A 17658-nucleotide genomic window follows, 5' to 3' on the forward strand; every position below is an offset into this window, starting at 1 on the left:
AAATGTATATGGGAAATACGGAATAATTTAACCATTCTAGAGAACATAATTTACAGAGAGGACTCCAATAACTGACTTCTGCCCTTCCCACAGAGAAATTCTTTACAGCATATGATCATCTACAAACTGTCCGTCAATCAACAACTCTCCATCATTTCTTACAAGAGGCGTCCCCTCAGTCACCAGAATAACACGGTTACCAGAAGTAACGCATCATCAAAATAAGCATACAGCAAAGCTTTTTACCCACCAGTTAACAGACCTGAATGATCCCTCTTGGATTCCAGGACAGACTGCTGAAATATTTAACATGTATTTTCAGATAGTAAACCCCTTGACATCATTCAGGTTTGTAAGAAGGTCATAGCTCCCCCTCACGAAACAGAATTTCAGCCAGCAGTTAAACCCAACATTCTGCCAAAGAGGAATGTTCTGAAAAAGCACCATGCACCACTTTCAGGCATTATCTCCAAGTCAAAGGTTCCTTAACTGTGGTACTTGACTGGTGTACCAAAGTGGGCCACAGCAAAAGAAACCTTTCCCTCTGCACCTCTGTAATTAATGAGAAAGGCACAAATTAGTTCACATAGGCACTTCCTCTCCTACTGTTTGCTGCAGTTTGAGAGTAACTGGGGGGTATAAGATTTAAGAACAGATGGAATTGGAAAGCCAAAGACCCAGGAGAGGACAGATTCAGAAGTGTTTTCCTTGCCTATGGACACGCCCTGACACAACATAAGCAGCTGCATGGTAAGCCACCAGCAGTTTGAGAAACTGCTTCAAAAGAATAAGGGTACACAGGTAAACACAAACATCTTAAGAAAGGGTAAACGCATCTTTGCATAGCTTACTGATTCCTCACGTGTTAGATATCTAACGGAGCTGCTTGTTATATGGACAAAGAAGATCCAGTTGATACAATGCAGTAGGTTTTGCAAAATCTATTCTGAAACAGCTCCTGTCAAAAGCTCTTGCAGAAACTGAGCTTGGCTGTCATAGAGAGGGAAGGCATTTGCACAGATAAACAGCTAGCTAAGAGAAATGAAATAGAAGTAGCCAGTTTTCTTAGTGAAGACAGATTGACCAGCAAGCTCTAAAGGGATGTCCATTGGAGCCTCTTCTGTTTAAAGTGTTTCTAAATGACCCAGAAAAGCTGATCATTTAGAAAAGTGACAAAGTTCGTGAAGCCACTCAAGCTATTCAGGGTAATAAACAGTTGCAGATGGACCTAAGTACCACAAGTAGAACTGGCAGACGTACACCATTTAGTTCATCTACATGGTGTTTCATGAGGGATGAACAACCCTCATCTCACATCCAAAACGATTGTCTCTCCCCTTGCTATTACCACACTGAGCGAAACCCTGGAATGTTACTCAGAGTTTTGTCATAAGCTCAATGGTCAGTCACTGTCAAGAACCACCCCTCTCACCACCACATCACAGCAGAATACTATCTTTGGGAAAAAAGGGAAGACACCATTACCTGCAGTACTGTATAAAATTCACAACCACCCCTCCCCGTGCAAGTTTTCCCCTTTGTCAAAAACATATCCTTTGTCGTAAAGGACGGAACAGCATAAGGAAAGGTAGAAAGAAGTGAGACAAGAGATACAAAGGACTGCGTAAGGGCTTTTATATGATTAATTATGAACCAAGATAGGACTCTTCTACCAGTAAGACTGACAGATGAAAGGGTTGGAGAGAGTATAATTGATAAGTCGCATGGAGAAGGTGAACAGGGAACAACTGCTAATCATCCCTTCCAGTACAAAAAGCAGAGCAGTGTCAAAAGAAACAGCAGAAAAGAGTTCAGGACTTTATTTAATAAAGTACTTTTCCACATAGGGCATAAATTGTGAAATTCCTCGTAAGACACTGTGGGTGATTAAAAAAAAAAATAATGAAAAAAAAAATCATTCAAGTTCAAAACCAAATAGGGCAAATTAATGGATGCATACCACCTTAGGCTCATCAAGTCCCTGACCCAAAAAGCACTTAAGTCTTGGGAAAGCATCACATATTATTATCTTGCTGTGCTACTATACTGTAAACACCTGCTACTGGCCACTGTCAAGGGCAGGACACTGAAGGAGATGAGTATGTGGCTGGACTGTTATGATCTCTCATACTGTTATTATGGAATCACAGGCTCAGCTTCTGTTGTCCCTTGCTATCTGTCAATTTGTGACCTCATCTGAACACCATTATGGCAAAAAGAGAGAATACAATTCACAGTTAGAGAAATGCTAAATTAGATTTCATGTGTGTCATTATTACTTTCTGCTGCCCACCTAAATAACAGAGCTGTTTTCATTTTTGCTGTGGTATAATTTAAAATATATCTTCCTTTTGCAATTCCTTCTAATTCAATTGCTTATGTCCCAACTTCCCCACCCAGTCTCACCTGGGTCACAATGCTTCCACAGATCATTTTTCTTCTCAAATGAATTATGTCAATTACACGATAAACATAGTAATAAAATGTGTCACATTTTTTACACAAACAGTGGAAAAACCCAAAACAAGAACAGGAAAATGCCAGAGTGCTGTCCAGCACAATACATCCACATAAAGATCATGCAGCATCTAGCTGCTAATTCCACTCAAACATCATTTTTTCATACCGTATACATAAAAATACTTTGCAGCACAATGAACTGACATAGCTATATGCCTTCTCACATACTTTCTAATTTTTCAACCTATTTCAAGGCATTGTAGGAAAGCCCACAAAAATATTTTGACATTGCATAGTGTTCTATTTACAATATAAAATATCAGTTCAGCCCATAATAATTTATTTTCATAATGAAACAAAGCCCTTTTCCTGCCCTTTGCCTCCCCACCTTCCAAGATGTATCAAAGAAAATTGGAAGTATTTATTTAAATGAAGGCTGAGAAACAAAATCAGTTCAAGACGTTTCCATGTTCATATTGTCCCCTTTTTCTTCTCCAAATCTAAACTATGTTTCTCTAATCATAAAGTCAGGCTTTTTCAAATTATTATTTCTCATCTTTTCTCTTCCACAAAAGAAATTATTGCTGCTAGAACAGATCTAATATGCTAAAACACCTTTTTTTTTTTTTTTTCTTTAACCTAAGATGTTGGTGAGGCCAAAATTTAATGAACTCTATGGGTTAACTTTGGGGAAAAAAACCCCACAATATTTCTTATTATCAGCTGTGAGCATGCCTTTTTTTTTTTTCTTTAAGTTTCACTGGGTCTTTTTTAGTTGCATAACAAGACAAACAAAAATTCCTTAACTCCTTCCACTGTTAACACTCATAATTTTGCAAACTTTTACATATCTCTGTTTACTCATGACTTTAAAAGACAAACCTTCTTGTCCTTTGTGACTTTTTTTTCCAGTTCTCAACTCAATATTATTATTATCTGTCTTACTAAAATTCTGGTAACTTGCAATATTTTTAAATTACACCAGCAGAACAAGTGTTTCAGGTTAAAGTATGCCATTTAATTTTTATAAATGCTTTGTACTAGACTCAACTTGCAGTTACTCAGGTTGTGCATTGATCACGCCCTAAGTATATCTTCGACCAAATTAATTTCAGAAGGAATGGCAAGGATAATGTATAGGAGAAGCATAGCAGCAGTTGTGTTGCTCTATACTCAAATTACTTAGCTCCATACCATACCATTTTTTAATCACACTGAGCAGACACTGAATTGTGTTCTGTGCTACAAATGTCAAAGTTCTGAATTTTTCTGATGGTGTAATTTATGCTTTATAACACGTAACCATATTTTAAACTCACACCTCTATCACACCAGCTACGAATCTGGTGTTCATGTTTACTTAGGGCAAACACATATAACAAACTCTTAAATTTCACAGTCCTTGTAAAGAACTTGGTATTCAACTACTACTAGTTATTGCTATTACTAGTTAACATGGAATATAAGTCAAACCCTGAGCCTAAGATTGACTGATACTGATTAATCTTTAAGAAAATAATGTAATTACTTCAGACTGATAAATTAATGTTATGATGAGGATGTATCTTTCCTTAAAATGTTTTGGGTTTTTTTTAATTGATCCATTAAAAGTGTCTAGTATAAAACAGTATAAACTAGTTTTAACAGCTGAATGAGATGAACTTTAATTTCTTCCCTGTAATACCCAGATGATAATAACGGCTCCATGTAACGTAACTTGAGGCACTGTAGTAGGCAAGACCAAAGATGGCTCTAAATCCAATACCTTTTCTCTAAGAGGCTAAAACAAGGAGGTGAAGGAAGGGTATTAGAATATGGCAAGTATGTATCTTTCCCCAACTTGAGCCACCTGTAGATTGGGACTTCCTAAAGTAGAAGCTTTTGTTAGTATTAATTTTATATATGTATTTAATAGCACTTTCTATACTTTTTCTTCTACAGAGCCACCCAAATGTTTTTGAACCACATCAACTTTTAACATCCACATGACCCCAGAACTCCATGCTTCACTTGTGCATCATATTGAAGGCGTTTTTTAGTTGTTCAGATCCTGCGTCACCAAAGCCCTCTGTGAACTGTATTAAAATAAAAAGTGTGAACAGTGAATTTCTATTCTTCCATTCCACAGTATTTATTGTTTAAGAATCTGGCAACCTACCTTTTCTTAATAATTTATTTTCCAAGAAGGGTGACAGGTGTTAATTCTTTGTATTTGCATATGGCAGACAGGGAAAAGTCTCCAAGCCACAGCAATATGACTGCATAAGAAAATATACCACCATGGATACAAGTTACCATACAGAGGAAAAGACAGCCAGGAGTCAAGATTTAGCTTTACCTTTTTGTGGCGCAGCTGTGTTGCACAATCACGCCTACAGGCAGCAAAGAATTAATGCTTTCCAAACCACCACGTACCTTCCAGCCTGACCCTCTCTCAGAACTACAAATCTTTTTCCAGCAAAAAGGAGTAGTTATTGACAACAGAAAATTGTGTGTTTAATAATTTAGAAGACCAAAAAATAGTTGATGAAGGAAAAAAACCCTCACATTTTTAATAGCAAAATTAAAGGCCAATATGATTAAATTTTTGTCGAACTGCTTGATTAAACCTGGCAGCTTCATAGATTGCACAGTTAGACTCTGATGATATTTGACAAGGGAGGAGAACCACAAGGAAATTAAAATGAAAACATTTTCATTTTATTCTACAAATACCTAGAAGAATGTTTTCACCTTCACAGTATACCTTCTAAGTATTTAAAAGATTAATTACGGGTGAGGGTTTCAATTCTCTGCCAGAAATTAATGTGTGACATGCAAATTTATTTGCAAGTTCAGGCCACATTCAGCAAGTGTGTTTACAAAGAAAACAGGGAACGAAAACCAGGTCTAGTACTTCCAAAACATTCTGCTGTTTAAGCAAGATGGACTATATGAAGAATTTAGGTATGAAGGAGAGGACATATCCAATTACACCCTAAAAAAACCAACCACCCAAATAAAACACAAGGCTTTCACAGAAAGGGGCATTTCTTGCGGAGTATACTGGTACACATGACACAGAACAGGGCTCTAATCTGATTGGAATTGCCAGGCACTAATGTAATACACACACACACAAAAAAAAAAAAGATTATCGAAAGCTGATTAAAAGCCATCCAAACATTACAATCGAAGAGTAGGGATTAAACAAAAGACATGATTTAAAGAGGGCTAAAGAATTTTTTGACCTTATTAATGGTCTTTATGAACTTTTATGCAAAACCTTGAGGAAGAAAAATATACTTCAGAATTGAAAGCCATCTGTTACACTTAAGGTTCTGTATATTACCAAAATTACACTACAATTAAGTGAAGGTATTTCAGGCTGGTCGGGGAGCAGTGGCAGTTGCTAGGCAGCATCTGCTCCTGTCAGGGATGCTTCTTTCTTTGTGCAATACAGAACCTCAGCCAGGAATACTGCCACCAATGGATTATTACAAGGCAGCTTACTGCCATCACATGGCATCTGCAAAGCGCTCAAACTGCTGCCTAGCAACACCGCCTCTTTCTACTGAGTCATACCATCACTATGAAAATATTCATGTAAAAAAAGAAACGGATGCCTGAGAAGAAAGGTGATCATTCACTAGCAAAGTGAATTATTGCTAGCATCCTTCCCCTACCCTCCAAGATAAAAATAGAGATTAGGCTCAAAAATCATGAGCTGTTTAAAATAGTTTTGCACATCCTGGTGGCACTGAGGCAGAATTGAAGAAACAGACCAAAAGCCCACAGCACTGTCCACTGCCTTAGCTGTATTAAGAAACTGATTTTGAGCTGCTACCTTTGCAGGCATCTATCCTACTCATCCCCTTCCTGTAAATCTATTCCATCAGCTATCAGTTCATTCAACTTCCACTCTAGCAGTAGAGAAGTCCCTCACCCATACATCATTCCCTCTATGTGGGAAGTAAATGCAGCAGTTTGTTTCTCTCCCCTCTTAAGCAGAGACAAAGGCTGTTTCAGTTTCTGAAACCCTTTTCCCTCTTTCCAATACCTAACCTGCAAAGAGGAGAAACACACTGACCATGCCACAGTCTGCACAGAGAAGCGTGGAGCCGTTTTGCACTGCTGCATTCCACAGACCGCAAATGTGAGCCAGAAACAGCTATGCTTTACTGTTGAACACCAGAAAATGAAATAAGAAACCAGTCAAGTTTTTAATGTCCTGGAGGATGGAGATTGCACCACCTCTCCAGGCAACCTGCTCCAGTGCTTTACCGTATGCATTAAGGAAATCAACGTCCCATACTGTAATTTGCCACCACTGTTCCTCTTTTCACTGTGCAACTCTGAGAAGTGTCTGGCTCTACCTTCTCCCTAACTCCCTAAAAGTAGCTAATCACAAACTAGACCCCTTCTTATCCTCCCCTTCTATAGGTTGTACCATCCTAGATCTCGTAAGACCCTCCTCTCTCGTTGTGTCCCCCAGCTTCCCAACCATCTCAGCCCTCGTACTGTGAGATACAGTGCTCCAGATGCAGCCCCAGGAGTGATTCCCCAAAGGAGGAAATGGTAACTTCCATCAACATCCCAGTTACACAGGAACACAGCCTGGTATGCGGCTAGCTATAGGAGAGCAACACTGATTCATGTTCACACATGCAAAAACATAGGTATCATCCCACAGCATTTTACATCCTATCCCATTTTACACTGACTACATCGTAAGACTTGTAGTCCTCCTGTCTAACTGCTAAATAAGTTCATAACATGCTGAAGTTACCTTGGCATTTACGGTCAGTTTGTGCATTTCCTGTGAGGAGGAGGAAGGGAAGAGAAGGGCAGATTTGTAGAAGCGTATTTATCAGTACACCAGCTCCTGCATCTTAGTTGAAAACTCTGTATTTTAGCCTATACTCTCTGCCACACACAAACTTTTTGTGGACATCTCAAGACAGCTTACAAGACTGCTAAGAAACCTTTCAAGCCCCACACAAGAACTTTGACCTTTTGGTAAACTATTTGCTACTAAAATACAAAAAAAAAAAAAAGAAATATTTGCCTGACATAATTGAAATTTTTTTTTTTTTCCATGAGACCTAAAGAATTTTTACCTCATCTAATCTTGACTTAAGCAAACATACATTGTTTAATGCTATCAACATCATCTGGAACTACTGGGAAAATCCTCTTTTTCTCTTATTGCATCTTCCGCTCTGGCTGAAATAATTTTATTTTTTTTCATTATTAAAAGAAGAATACTGTCTTGTGACAGCAACCTGAAATATAGTCACTCCAGAGTTGAAAAAATCGGTAAGATCAGAAGTTGCAGTTTAGGGCCTTACAGTGATGAAGGAAGTTAGAGAGAAAAGCCTATTTTCAACCTCCACTTCCCCAGAGACAAAAGAGAAGCTGTTTCTGCAAGACCAATGCTTCAAAAGCAACTTTCCTTGGGCTAAAACGCATGGACCACAAAGGTAACCAAATACTTATCAGAAAAACAAAACCAAAAATAAACAACAAACCACCAACACAGCAGAGCAACTTTGTTCGTAATTCCAATCAGATCAACCTACTTAGAAAGGCTGAAACAGAACAGCAAGCAGGCAGGACGGATAGCTGCAAATTACTGTGCGCGTGACAGAGCGATGAGGGAGTACAAGTACAACTGACAGCAGCAGCACAAGCTGTTCCAAGCGGATGCTTAGCTGCGTGGTCAGCAGACAGCAGGCCCAAGCACATCAGCTCACAGAGCCGGTCTTTCTGTGCCCTGGACCAGCTCTTCCCATCCTAACAAGTCATCGCCAGAGGAACGGCCAGTCAATATAACCTTTAAACAGAAACACAGACCTGTAGATGATTCACCTACTCACCCTCTTCAGGCAAGGCCAGGTGCACAAGTAGCATGCAGCACCATTTTGTACAGTATGTAATAGCAGATGTCAGGGCAAAATTATCTCACAAAAATGTTGATCCTGCTTCACTAAATGCACTGAAGCTAGACTGTTGCCTCTTTGGTTTATGAAAATTGAGTTGCCCAGCATTCAGCTTATGAGCATTTAGAGAGAGAGAACAAACACAAAGACACATCAAAGTTCGAACCACAGTTTTCAATAACCTTCTTTTACAATAATCCATGTATTTTTTGGTTATTTACTCCACACTGGCTGACACTTTCTCATTTGTGCCTACACTCTCTGTCCCTGTATATAATACAGCCACATATACATAAACGTACATAAATGAGAACATTTGCCTAGGTGAAGCGGGCAACTTTATGCAGACACTTCCATAGGCATTTTTCTCTACAAAGGAAGAGATGGGTGAAATAAAAACATCTGCTCCTGTCCTCCCAGATCCAGACCCAGTTACTGGAAACATACATACTGCTCCCTACAGGGACTATTTAACACTGGCTGCCATATTCTCCTATGAAAGGTTTTCTGCTACCTTTACAACTTGTTCCAGTAGACCACACACTCCAGCAAGACAAAGGACTGTATGCAACCCAATACCCAAACAGGCCTGTAAGAAATTATGTATTGCTTTCAATTGGCTTCTGTTTAACAGTTCTTCTGGGTTTCTCCGACATGTATGCAAGGCTTCATTTATCAAGATCAGAAGACTGAAAGGGCAGGTATACTAAATTAACAGTTGGCATAAACATCTCATCCATAAACACATTTAGAGGGAAGAGAGAGGCCCCTACTGTTCAAATACACAGAAACAAGAGATTTCTGGAACAGTAAGCCACCTGCCAAAGCACACTGAACTACATTCTAGCATGCTGGGTAGCTCACAGACTTATATTCAGAAGAAACAAAATAAAATAATTCACCACTCCAACTACCTACTCCCAACGCTAAAAGTGTTTAATGCATAAGCTTCCTTACCTTGTAACGTCTAGACAAACCTCTGTTTTTGTTTCAGAGAGTAAAGAAAAGCCTTTATTTTTGTTTCAGAGAGTAACTGGTATCAGCTTACTTCTGAAAGCAGAATGACCTGCTTTTAATCACCAAGAGTTAGCTGGCACCACTTGTCATAAGCTTTTCTTAAGGCTTAATACCCAGAAAGACTCAAGAAAAGAAAATGTAGTCAAGAGCTGAAGTGGGACAAGAGGGAAGTCTTATCCTTGTAATAAGTAATCACCTCACAACTATACTGGAAAGCACTTAGTCTGCTCAATCCCACAGCTACCAGTCTTCCTAATACCTTCAGTAAGGTTTGACTAAAGACTCGTTGCTTAAACAAACACTAAAATATGTCTAGGAGGAAGGAATTACAGCTAAAAAAACCTTAAGAGATGCTTTCAGGATCTCAGAAGAAATCATAAAGTTCACTTTGACATGCAAAAACCTGAATCAAGGTTGGATTTTAACATCAGTCACTTGAGCGAGATATTTCCCCTCTTTGCCTTGAGGTTCAGTGAGCGCACAGATTTTGAAACAGAACAAAGAAAAGAGTGAAATGTAGTGATACTAAGGGTGATTCATAACTTAAAAACAATCAGTGGAAAGACTGCTGACAAATGCAACTGGTTTTGAACCAAGATCCTACTGTATGCTTCCTTTAGCCTCTTCCTCGGTGAATATCACAGCTGAGAAAAGAACACAATAAACTTAATTCACTATATAAATTAACAAAAATTTCTCTGAAGCAGGAGAAAAAGTTGCATCAGGTTCTTTAACAGCTAAATAATCTTCCAGAGACTTTCCATTCTTTGGCCAGTGTTTTCACATCCATATCTGAAAAGACCTCCTATTTCTCAAAAGAACAGATCTACGAAATGTGCATGGCCACCAATAACACTAGTTGTTGGAGGTCATCAGGTATTTACAGCTGTTCCATATAAGAGCTACGTTCCAAATAATTGACATATTAATCAGAAAAGCTTGTGTACCTACACGTTATGGTGCATATGAAGACAAAGAACCCTTCCTCATTCCCAATTACCCCCTTTTTGTGGTCTCTTAAATGCTACCAAATATGTGGTAGAGAATTTTCTAGATCGCAAGTTCTGGTAACAGTTTCTACACGTTTCCCTGATGTTTATATTGGAGTCTGACTTTTTAAGTACAGAATTGCTGAAACGAAAGGCTTTGCAAGACAGCGAGACTCAAGTCCAGCTGAGCTATGCCATTGACCATAAACTAAGAAAGCTACCTTCAGAAGGATTAATAAAAAATACCAACTTTCCTCTCTTCTTCCTACATACAACAGCAAACCACAACCTGCACCATCATCCCATACTCATATGCTAACTTTCTATGCCTTAAATTGTTCAAAAGAGAAACAACTTTATATTTTCCTCACTAATTTCACTCTGAAGAATCTCCCTTCCTGACCTACAGCCTTGACAATGAATTTAAACCCAAAGAATCACCTAGATTTTCCAAGAAGGAGGAGCATTCATGTCATGTTATCATATACCCTGTTTTTAATGGTAATTGATATCTGCTGCATTAGAAAAGAAAGCAAAATAACTTGTTCCTTGAATAAACATGAAACGCCTAGGTTCCTACCAATGGATATTCACATTCTCTCCATTTCACCAATGGTCCCACGACAAACCGAATGCAGTACCATCAGACTTTTAATCTTTTCTTATCACCAGTCCTGTTCCTGAGCACTCCTGTCTACAAAACAACCTCAAGTTCACTCCTATGCTCACAATAACAGCTTCCCCTTCACATTCTCCAGCAAGCAAACAAAAAAGTTGTATTAGTAAGAGTCCTGATAGAACCTTATTATCCATTCTTTTCAGCAAGTCAGTAGCTGCTTATCTGCACTACTATCCACAGGAACTCTAGTAAGTTTGTTCTTCCCCACCCAGCCACTAATTTTCATTAAATCTGTAGGAAATGTATTCCTGAGACTGCCAACTCTCATCACAAAATGTTGCTCATTACTGGATGAGAGGTATTGTTAGGTGAGGACAAAAAGAACACTTAAAGATTTCCACCCTTAGTTCTGCACTGTGGATAAGGTCAGAGAGGAACCACTTTTGCCCCCACCCTACTGGCAAGCAGCTGAAGTCCTGAAGGTCTCAACTTTATACATAATATGGCATAACTACACATAAATGAAGAAAATTGCTCTCAAACCCATCAAAGCATTGGAAATTAAAACCCATATTGCAATACTATCACTTGTTACTCTAAGATCACACCTACATACCCATACAAACCACGCGATAAACTGCTAAACATACACATCTGATTCCTTGCCTTTGCAAGCAATTTGAAAACCTGTTTCTCAACATCATTCCTCCTGTATTTAGAAAGTTTTGGCTAATTTCTACTGTAAAGTAATTGTGGACAACTGGTATTTAGGTGATCTCAAACTAGTAATATCTTATAGATTAACTGTCATCTAGCTCTGCAGACCAGGTATTCATAGGAGCAACCACAATGTCTTTTGGTTAGTCTTTTCTAGGATAAATGAGCCAAAATGTATTAATCTCTTCCCACAAAACAGTATATTTAATCTCCAAGTTATATCAGCAACAGCAGAAATGCAGATTTACACTAGACTGAAACTAAAATTGCCCACTACATTAAATGACATCTCACTAAACTTTCCTATCTATACTGAAAGTCTCCCATCAGGTGCATCTTGGGAGCTGCTCTTTTCCAGAGACATTTCAAGTTGTGATTCATTTCTCCCACAGTCAAGCAACAGATACACATTTCCTCTATGACCCCTGACTGACAAATTCCTTCATTCATTCTGAAGTCTTAAGGGTAAAAAGAGGCCCTCAGGGGCAAAATATTGAATGGAACTAAAAATTACCCCAATCCACAGATCATCTAGTTTTCCTGACTAACGAGCAAGTCCACAGGTATTATTACCACCACCTCCCAAAACAGCATTGCACAGAAGGTTTAGAAGTACATCCCTCCTTATAGCTTCGGTTCCAAGACAGATCACTGAGGAATATCCTTAGTCACCTCCCTCTTGCTGCCAGACAATTATAGTTTTTGGCAATAGGGTACAAAAGAGAAGATGAAATATAACATACGTCCCATAACGCAGAACCCAGTTGCAATGATTGATATTGCTCCCCAGTTTACCAAAGATGGACTTTTTTCCTAATTTGGGGGAGGGATTTTCTTTTCTGAAACTTTTCATTTTAAACCTGTAACAAACTGCTTCAGTGATACAGACAAACTGCAATATCAGTCAACTCAGAGCACTCCTTCGTTTAGCAGCTGCCTTCTATGTAAACAGGTAAGAACAGAGTAGTATGCCAAGAGACTTGGTGAGGGAAGGCAGACTTTTTCTAAGTTTTGCAGTCCTGTTTTTCCAAATGCAAATACGGATTGGGAGATGTGCAACCCGAGGTTTAGTAATGGTGGGCTGGGGGTGGGGATCAAAAAATCAAGATACTTATCAAAAAACAGAAGCTGCAGTACAGAACTGTAACTAGGACATTATGATGTTCCATCCTTTCTTAGTAGAGCAAGGGAAATTAGTTTATATGTATTTGTGCTTATGGATTTATTTTTCATTGTTACTAATTAAGTAATAAAGATAAGAATTCATTTTAAATGAAACAATTAACAGATTTTAACACTAATGCTTTGAATAAACTAATAACAGGTGCTGTTTACGCAGGCAGGTTTTCCTTCTTCTCCATCATATAATACATACTTATTTAATATGGTCAGTCATACAAAGTACAGGATTAACAATATTAAAAAGAAAAAAAACAAAAAACCCTTTCTTGAGAATCACCTAAACATGCTCCTTGCGCAAAAATAAAGCAGCAGTAACTGACAGCCTAATGAAATACATAATCAGCTCTCACACATTTGCCAAATTTTAATTAACAGTTATTTACTGAAGAGTTCTCTCAGCTTAGCTTTTTCTTTTAATTCATTATTATTTAATACATGCTTTAGAAGACTAATGTTAACTAATCAGATCACTTTAACAAATATTTTCTTAGAGCCAGAGACTGCTTTAAAAATATTAAAACACTAGAGGGCCAGAGAGCTAGTTATCTTCAATAATCAGTTTAGAAATCTCACTAATTGTTTTCAGAACTGGTCATCTTCAGCATCTGTGGAAGAATTGTTTGCCTTTCAACAGTGAGTCTAAAGTTTTGAAAGTGTAGTTAGGAGTAAAGGCACTGAACATAAGTATTTCTAAATAGAACAGAAGGGAATTATTCACAACAGCTCCCAGGTAGTTGCTATAGTAGCTGAGAAATACAATCAAGAAAGAAATTCAGTGTTGTTAGGGGAGTGTTTAATGTAATTATTTATTTAGAAATATCCTGAGCAATCTTTTAATATCTTTGTTGCAGCAGTATACAATGACTTGCATGAGAATTGGGCGATACAATACCATTCTACAACTGTAAGCCCTGAAAACTTCTTTTAATTGCAGCTAGACAGGCAAAGAGAACTTCAGAAACACCAAAAAGCCACTGACGTTCATATCAGTAAATTTAACATGTTCTCTTGCAGTAAAGAGTCTGTGTAGCTGTAAAGGGGTATCTGTAAAGGGGCTTCAGCAAGCATGTAGGAAATGTCTTTGTCTCAAACTCTTTGAAAGCCAACGCAGAATACAAAGCCCTTCTATGCCCACATGTTGAGAGAGGGAACGTGGTGTCTTTCTGAAGGAACGGTTTCTATAAATTATCTCTGAGCCAAATACCTAGATAAGAAGATGACACAGATCACAATTCCCTTTCAACAAAGAGAACAGCATCAGAATTAACTACTTTACGATACTTTCACTTCCCTTGATACACACAAGCAGGTATGTGTGGGCCTGGATGCCCAGACATACCTTTCTATTTTACCAGAAAGCTCTTTGTGGTATTCCAGTTGTACAAATAACCAAATTTTTTCCCCACCCAACTTACATCACAGGGACATAAAGTCTACTGCCTCAATCCACAGGCAGATCAAAAACTTTTCATGGTTTAACAAGAGCACGGAGAAACACTGGGTTTTTTTGGATAGACAGTGGTCAAAATAAAAACAAACTACTAAAGCCCAAGACATAACCTCATACCAGTAACACATGTCAAGAAAATTATTTTTGCCCATATTATTTTGTGAAATCAGGATAATTTACATCAGGAAAAAAAAAAAAAAAAACCAACAACCAACCACCACACCATCTTCCCCCCCCACGCACTTTTTTTTTTGCTAGTGCACCTCCTAACAGTAAAACCTTAGGTCTACATCTTCTATAGGCTAGTTTCTCCAAAAAGCACAAAAATGACCACTCCAGCAAGCAATGACAGATCTACTTTCAAAAAACTAGTACTCTCCTCCCCACTTACAGTAACTGAACTCCAGACACAAGCAGCATTTTTCACCTATTCTCCCTCTCTGGAGGATTATCAACTAATTTCAGTTACAGGAAAAGTAATTAAAGCTAGCCAAGAATAAAAAAATACTTGCTTAAAGATCACCAAAATTCTTGTGACTTAGCCATTACCTCAGACCTACCTACATGTGTGTTGTCTGAAAAAGAAAAATCAACATCACAGGAATATTCTTAAGACTACAGAATATTCATTGAAATAACACTTGTCTTCATTCACTACTCTCTCTTCCGGATGCCTCTTCTAGACTTGTTTACAACCTGAATGCAGATTTCCTATCTTTTCCTCCCATAAGTTTGCATTAAAAAAAATTAGTTCACCTACTTTTCGATTAAGGTAGCATACACATTTTCTTATTTGAGAACACGGGACAAACATAAACAAACAAAGCTCTGAATATCAAACCCTGCAACACAGCAAAGAAAAACAACTACATAAACAGAACACAGGAAAACCAACAAGACTTGAAAAATTAGGTATTTTTTTCTGAAGCACCTATTACAATTATACCAGTAAGTTTAGTACAACAGAGGTGGTCTTTCACCAACAGTTAAGGTATGAGCAAGTCTGGATACTTCATGTTCTCTGAACAACCACCTGAGACGTAACAAAGCTTGTTAACTTTATATGCTTGCAGTGATTGACAAACATTGCAACGGTATTTTAAGTAAAGGCTTTCTTCTGTTATTTTATGCCACTTGTGTGTACTTCCCTGCACTTACAAGTTCTCATCTAACACACTGTATTTGATTTTTTTTTTTTAAACAAAAGTGAATTCCTTACTACTTCTATTCTTTATGAAGATATGTGGAACGTACTAAGCAAAGCATTTGTTGCAGAAGGTACCAATACATTTTGTTGTTTGTTGACTACATGCTCAAAATGCGTTGTACACATTAGTGGCATTGAGGCTTTTAATTGCTGTCAAGTCAACTGTCAAAATCCCACTTAAACAGTTCAGGTTAACAGATCTTTTCAGCAAGTTTGTTTATATTTTTTAAATATTTGCAGAAATTCATCATCGCTACACACTGTGGAACTTCAAAATCAACATGAACAATTGATAACTATAAATTTAATGAAGCATTTAGGTAACTAATCAGGGCAGACACTACTTACTTTTGCTACTATACAAGTCAACAGTTTTTTAAAAAGATTAAAATAAGCAAAAATGAAGTTAAAGGAAGTCTGTGTCTTCCTTCCATTTCATTAGGCGTAACACTTCTGCTCTTATCAGAAAATACCGTACGCTAAAATAACACAAAACACAGAGCCACCGATGACGACCTCTCGAGTTAGAGCACGCACGGTTCGAGATGACAGCAAAATCCACTTTACCACAAACAACGAAAAATAACAATACTACGCCTTTACAGAAACGCGCGCGTCGTTTTTAACAAACGCAATGCACCACGAGCGCTGGAGCCCTAGATTATCAACAGCCGAAGCCCTTGTAGTCCCCAAAGCCGTCCATTTTCAGCCCAGAAAGCACGGCCCAGTCCAGGGCCGGGTTTTAGCCTTTCTCTCCCTCGCACGGAGATGCCCGTTCCTGGGGGGGGGCCCATCGCTCCGAACAGGTGCATCACCGACGCCCCCTAATGACATCGCACCGTAACCGTTCCCTTTCCCTAAACTCCATATAAACAAGATCACCACAAACCACAGATTAAAACGGAGAGAAAAAGGAATCGCACGCTTAAGTAGATTAAGGGCTAAGCGACTCGTTTTCTGATTATGTGTGCCATCAGGAAGCGAGCGCGGGCCCCGAAACTCTACTTTTTTCCTTGCCGCCCGCTGCTCCGCGGCGGAAAAAAAAAAGAAACTCACGGCAATAAGCCCCCACCAAAACACACGCAGGCACCTTCGCGGCGTGCCGGGCTATGCGGGCAGGGGAAGGCAGCGGGCGGGCAAGAGGCACAGCCGCTGCCCGCTCTGCCCCCCCTCCAGCAGCCACCCACGGCCCCGCGGAGGGGGGGGGGGGGGGGGGGGGCGGGAGCGCCTGCCCTCCTTGCCATCCCCCCCACCCCCCACCCCGCTCTCTACCTGCCGGGCAGCGGCGGCCGGGGGAGAGGGAAGTAGCCGCCCCCCCCCCCCCCAACCCCCGGGGTCCGGCCGCTGCGGAAAGTCGCGGGGGGGGGGGGGGAAGGAAGGGGCGCGGGGGAGGGGATGTGGCAGCACCTACCCACGCCGTATTTCTCCTCCTCGGTCGGACTCCACATGCTGCTGCGGCGGCAGCCGGCCGCGGATCCCCTGGGCAGAGCGAGGCGGGCGAGCGCCGCTCATGGAGCGGGGGCGGCTTCTCCTCCTTCCCCCCCAACCCCCGCCTCAGCGGGGCCGCCGCGCCGGCAGCCCCCGCCTCACGCTCCGGCCGGGGCTGCGCTGAGGGTCCCTTCGCCGCTGCCGGGTGAGGGGGGTGGGCGGGGGGGAGGTCGCCCCCCGCCCAGGCAGCAACAGCCGCCGCTCTCCTCAGCGCCCGGCGGGCGCTCGCCGCCGGCCCAGCGCCTCTCGTTGCGCGGCCCCGCCGCCCCAGCGGGCTATCCGCCCTGCCGACGCGGCGGCCCCGCGGACCTCGGCGGTCCCCAGCCTCCTCCTCCTCCTCCTCCTCCTCCTCCTCGCCGCCGCTGCCGCCACCACCGCCGCCGCTCCCCTCAGCACCGTCGTCGCCACAGCCGAAGGACTCGGGCTGCCGCGCCCCCCACCCCCCGCTGGAGCCCGGCGCGCATGCGCGGCTCGCACCGCCCCCCCGCCCCGCACGAGGCGCGCGCGGGCGCGAGGCGCGGGGGCGGCGGCGCGTGGCCCGGGGGTGGGGGGGGGGGGGGGTGGGGAGCGCGCGGGCGCGGCCGGGGCCCGCAGCGCTCCGCGGTCGC

At 40.9% G+C, this 17658-nt stretch overlaps 1 protein-coding gene across 13 annotated transcripts in view; it reads right to left on the reverse strand.

Annotated features, from left to right (window-relative positions):
- The window catches only part of DOCK3 (dedicator of cytokinesis 3), a 226823-nt gene extending 209472 nt beyond the window's left edge, over positions 1–17351 (reverse strand). For all 13 annotated transcript variants that reach the window (XM_049826987.1, XM_049826980.1, XM_049826986.1 and 10 more), the window contains exon 1: positions 16974–17351. In XM_049826987.1, coding sequence (XP_049682944.1) covers positions 16974–17010 — 37 coding nt within the window. In that variant the 5' untranslated portion in view covers positions 17011–17351. The remainder of the gene's footprint in view (positions 1–16973) is intronic.
- Between the last annotated feature and the right edge of the window lie 307 nt (positions 17352–17658).

Source organism: Accipiter gentilis, chromosome 23, assembly GCF_929443795.1.
Source record: "Accipiter gentilis chromosome 23, bAccGen1.1, whole genome shotgun sequence".
Classification (NCBI taxonomy): Eukaryota; Metazoa; Chordata; class Aves; order Accipitriformes; family Accipitridae; genus Astur; species Astur gentilis.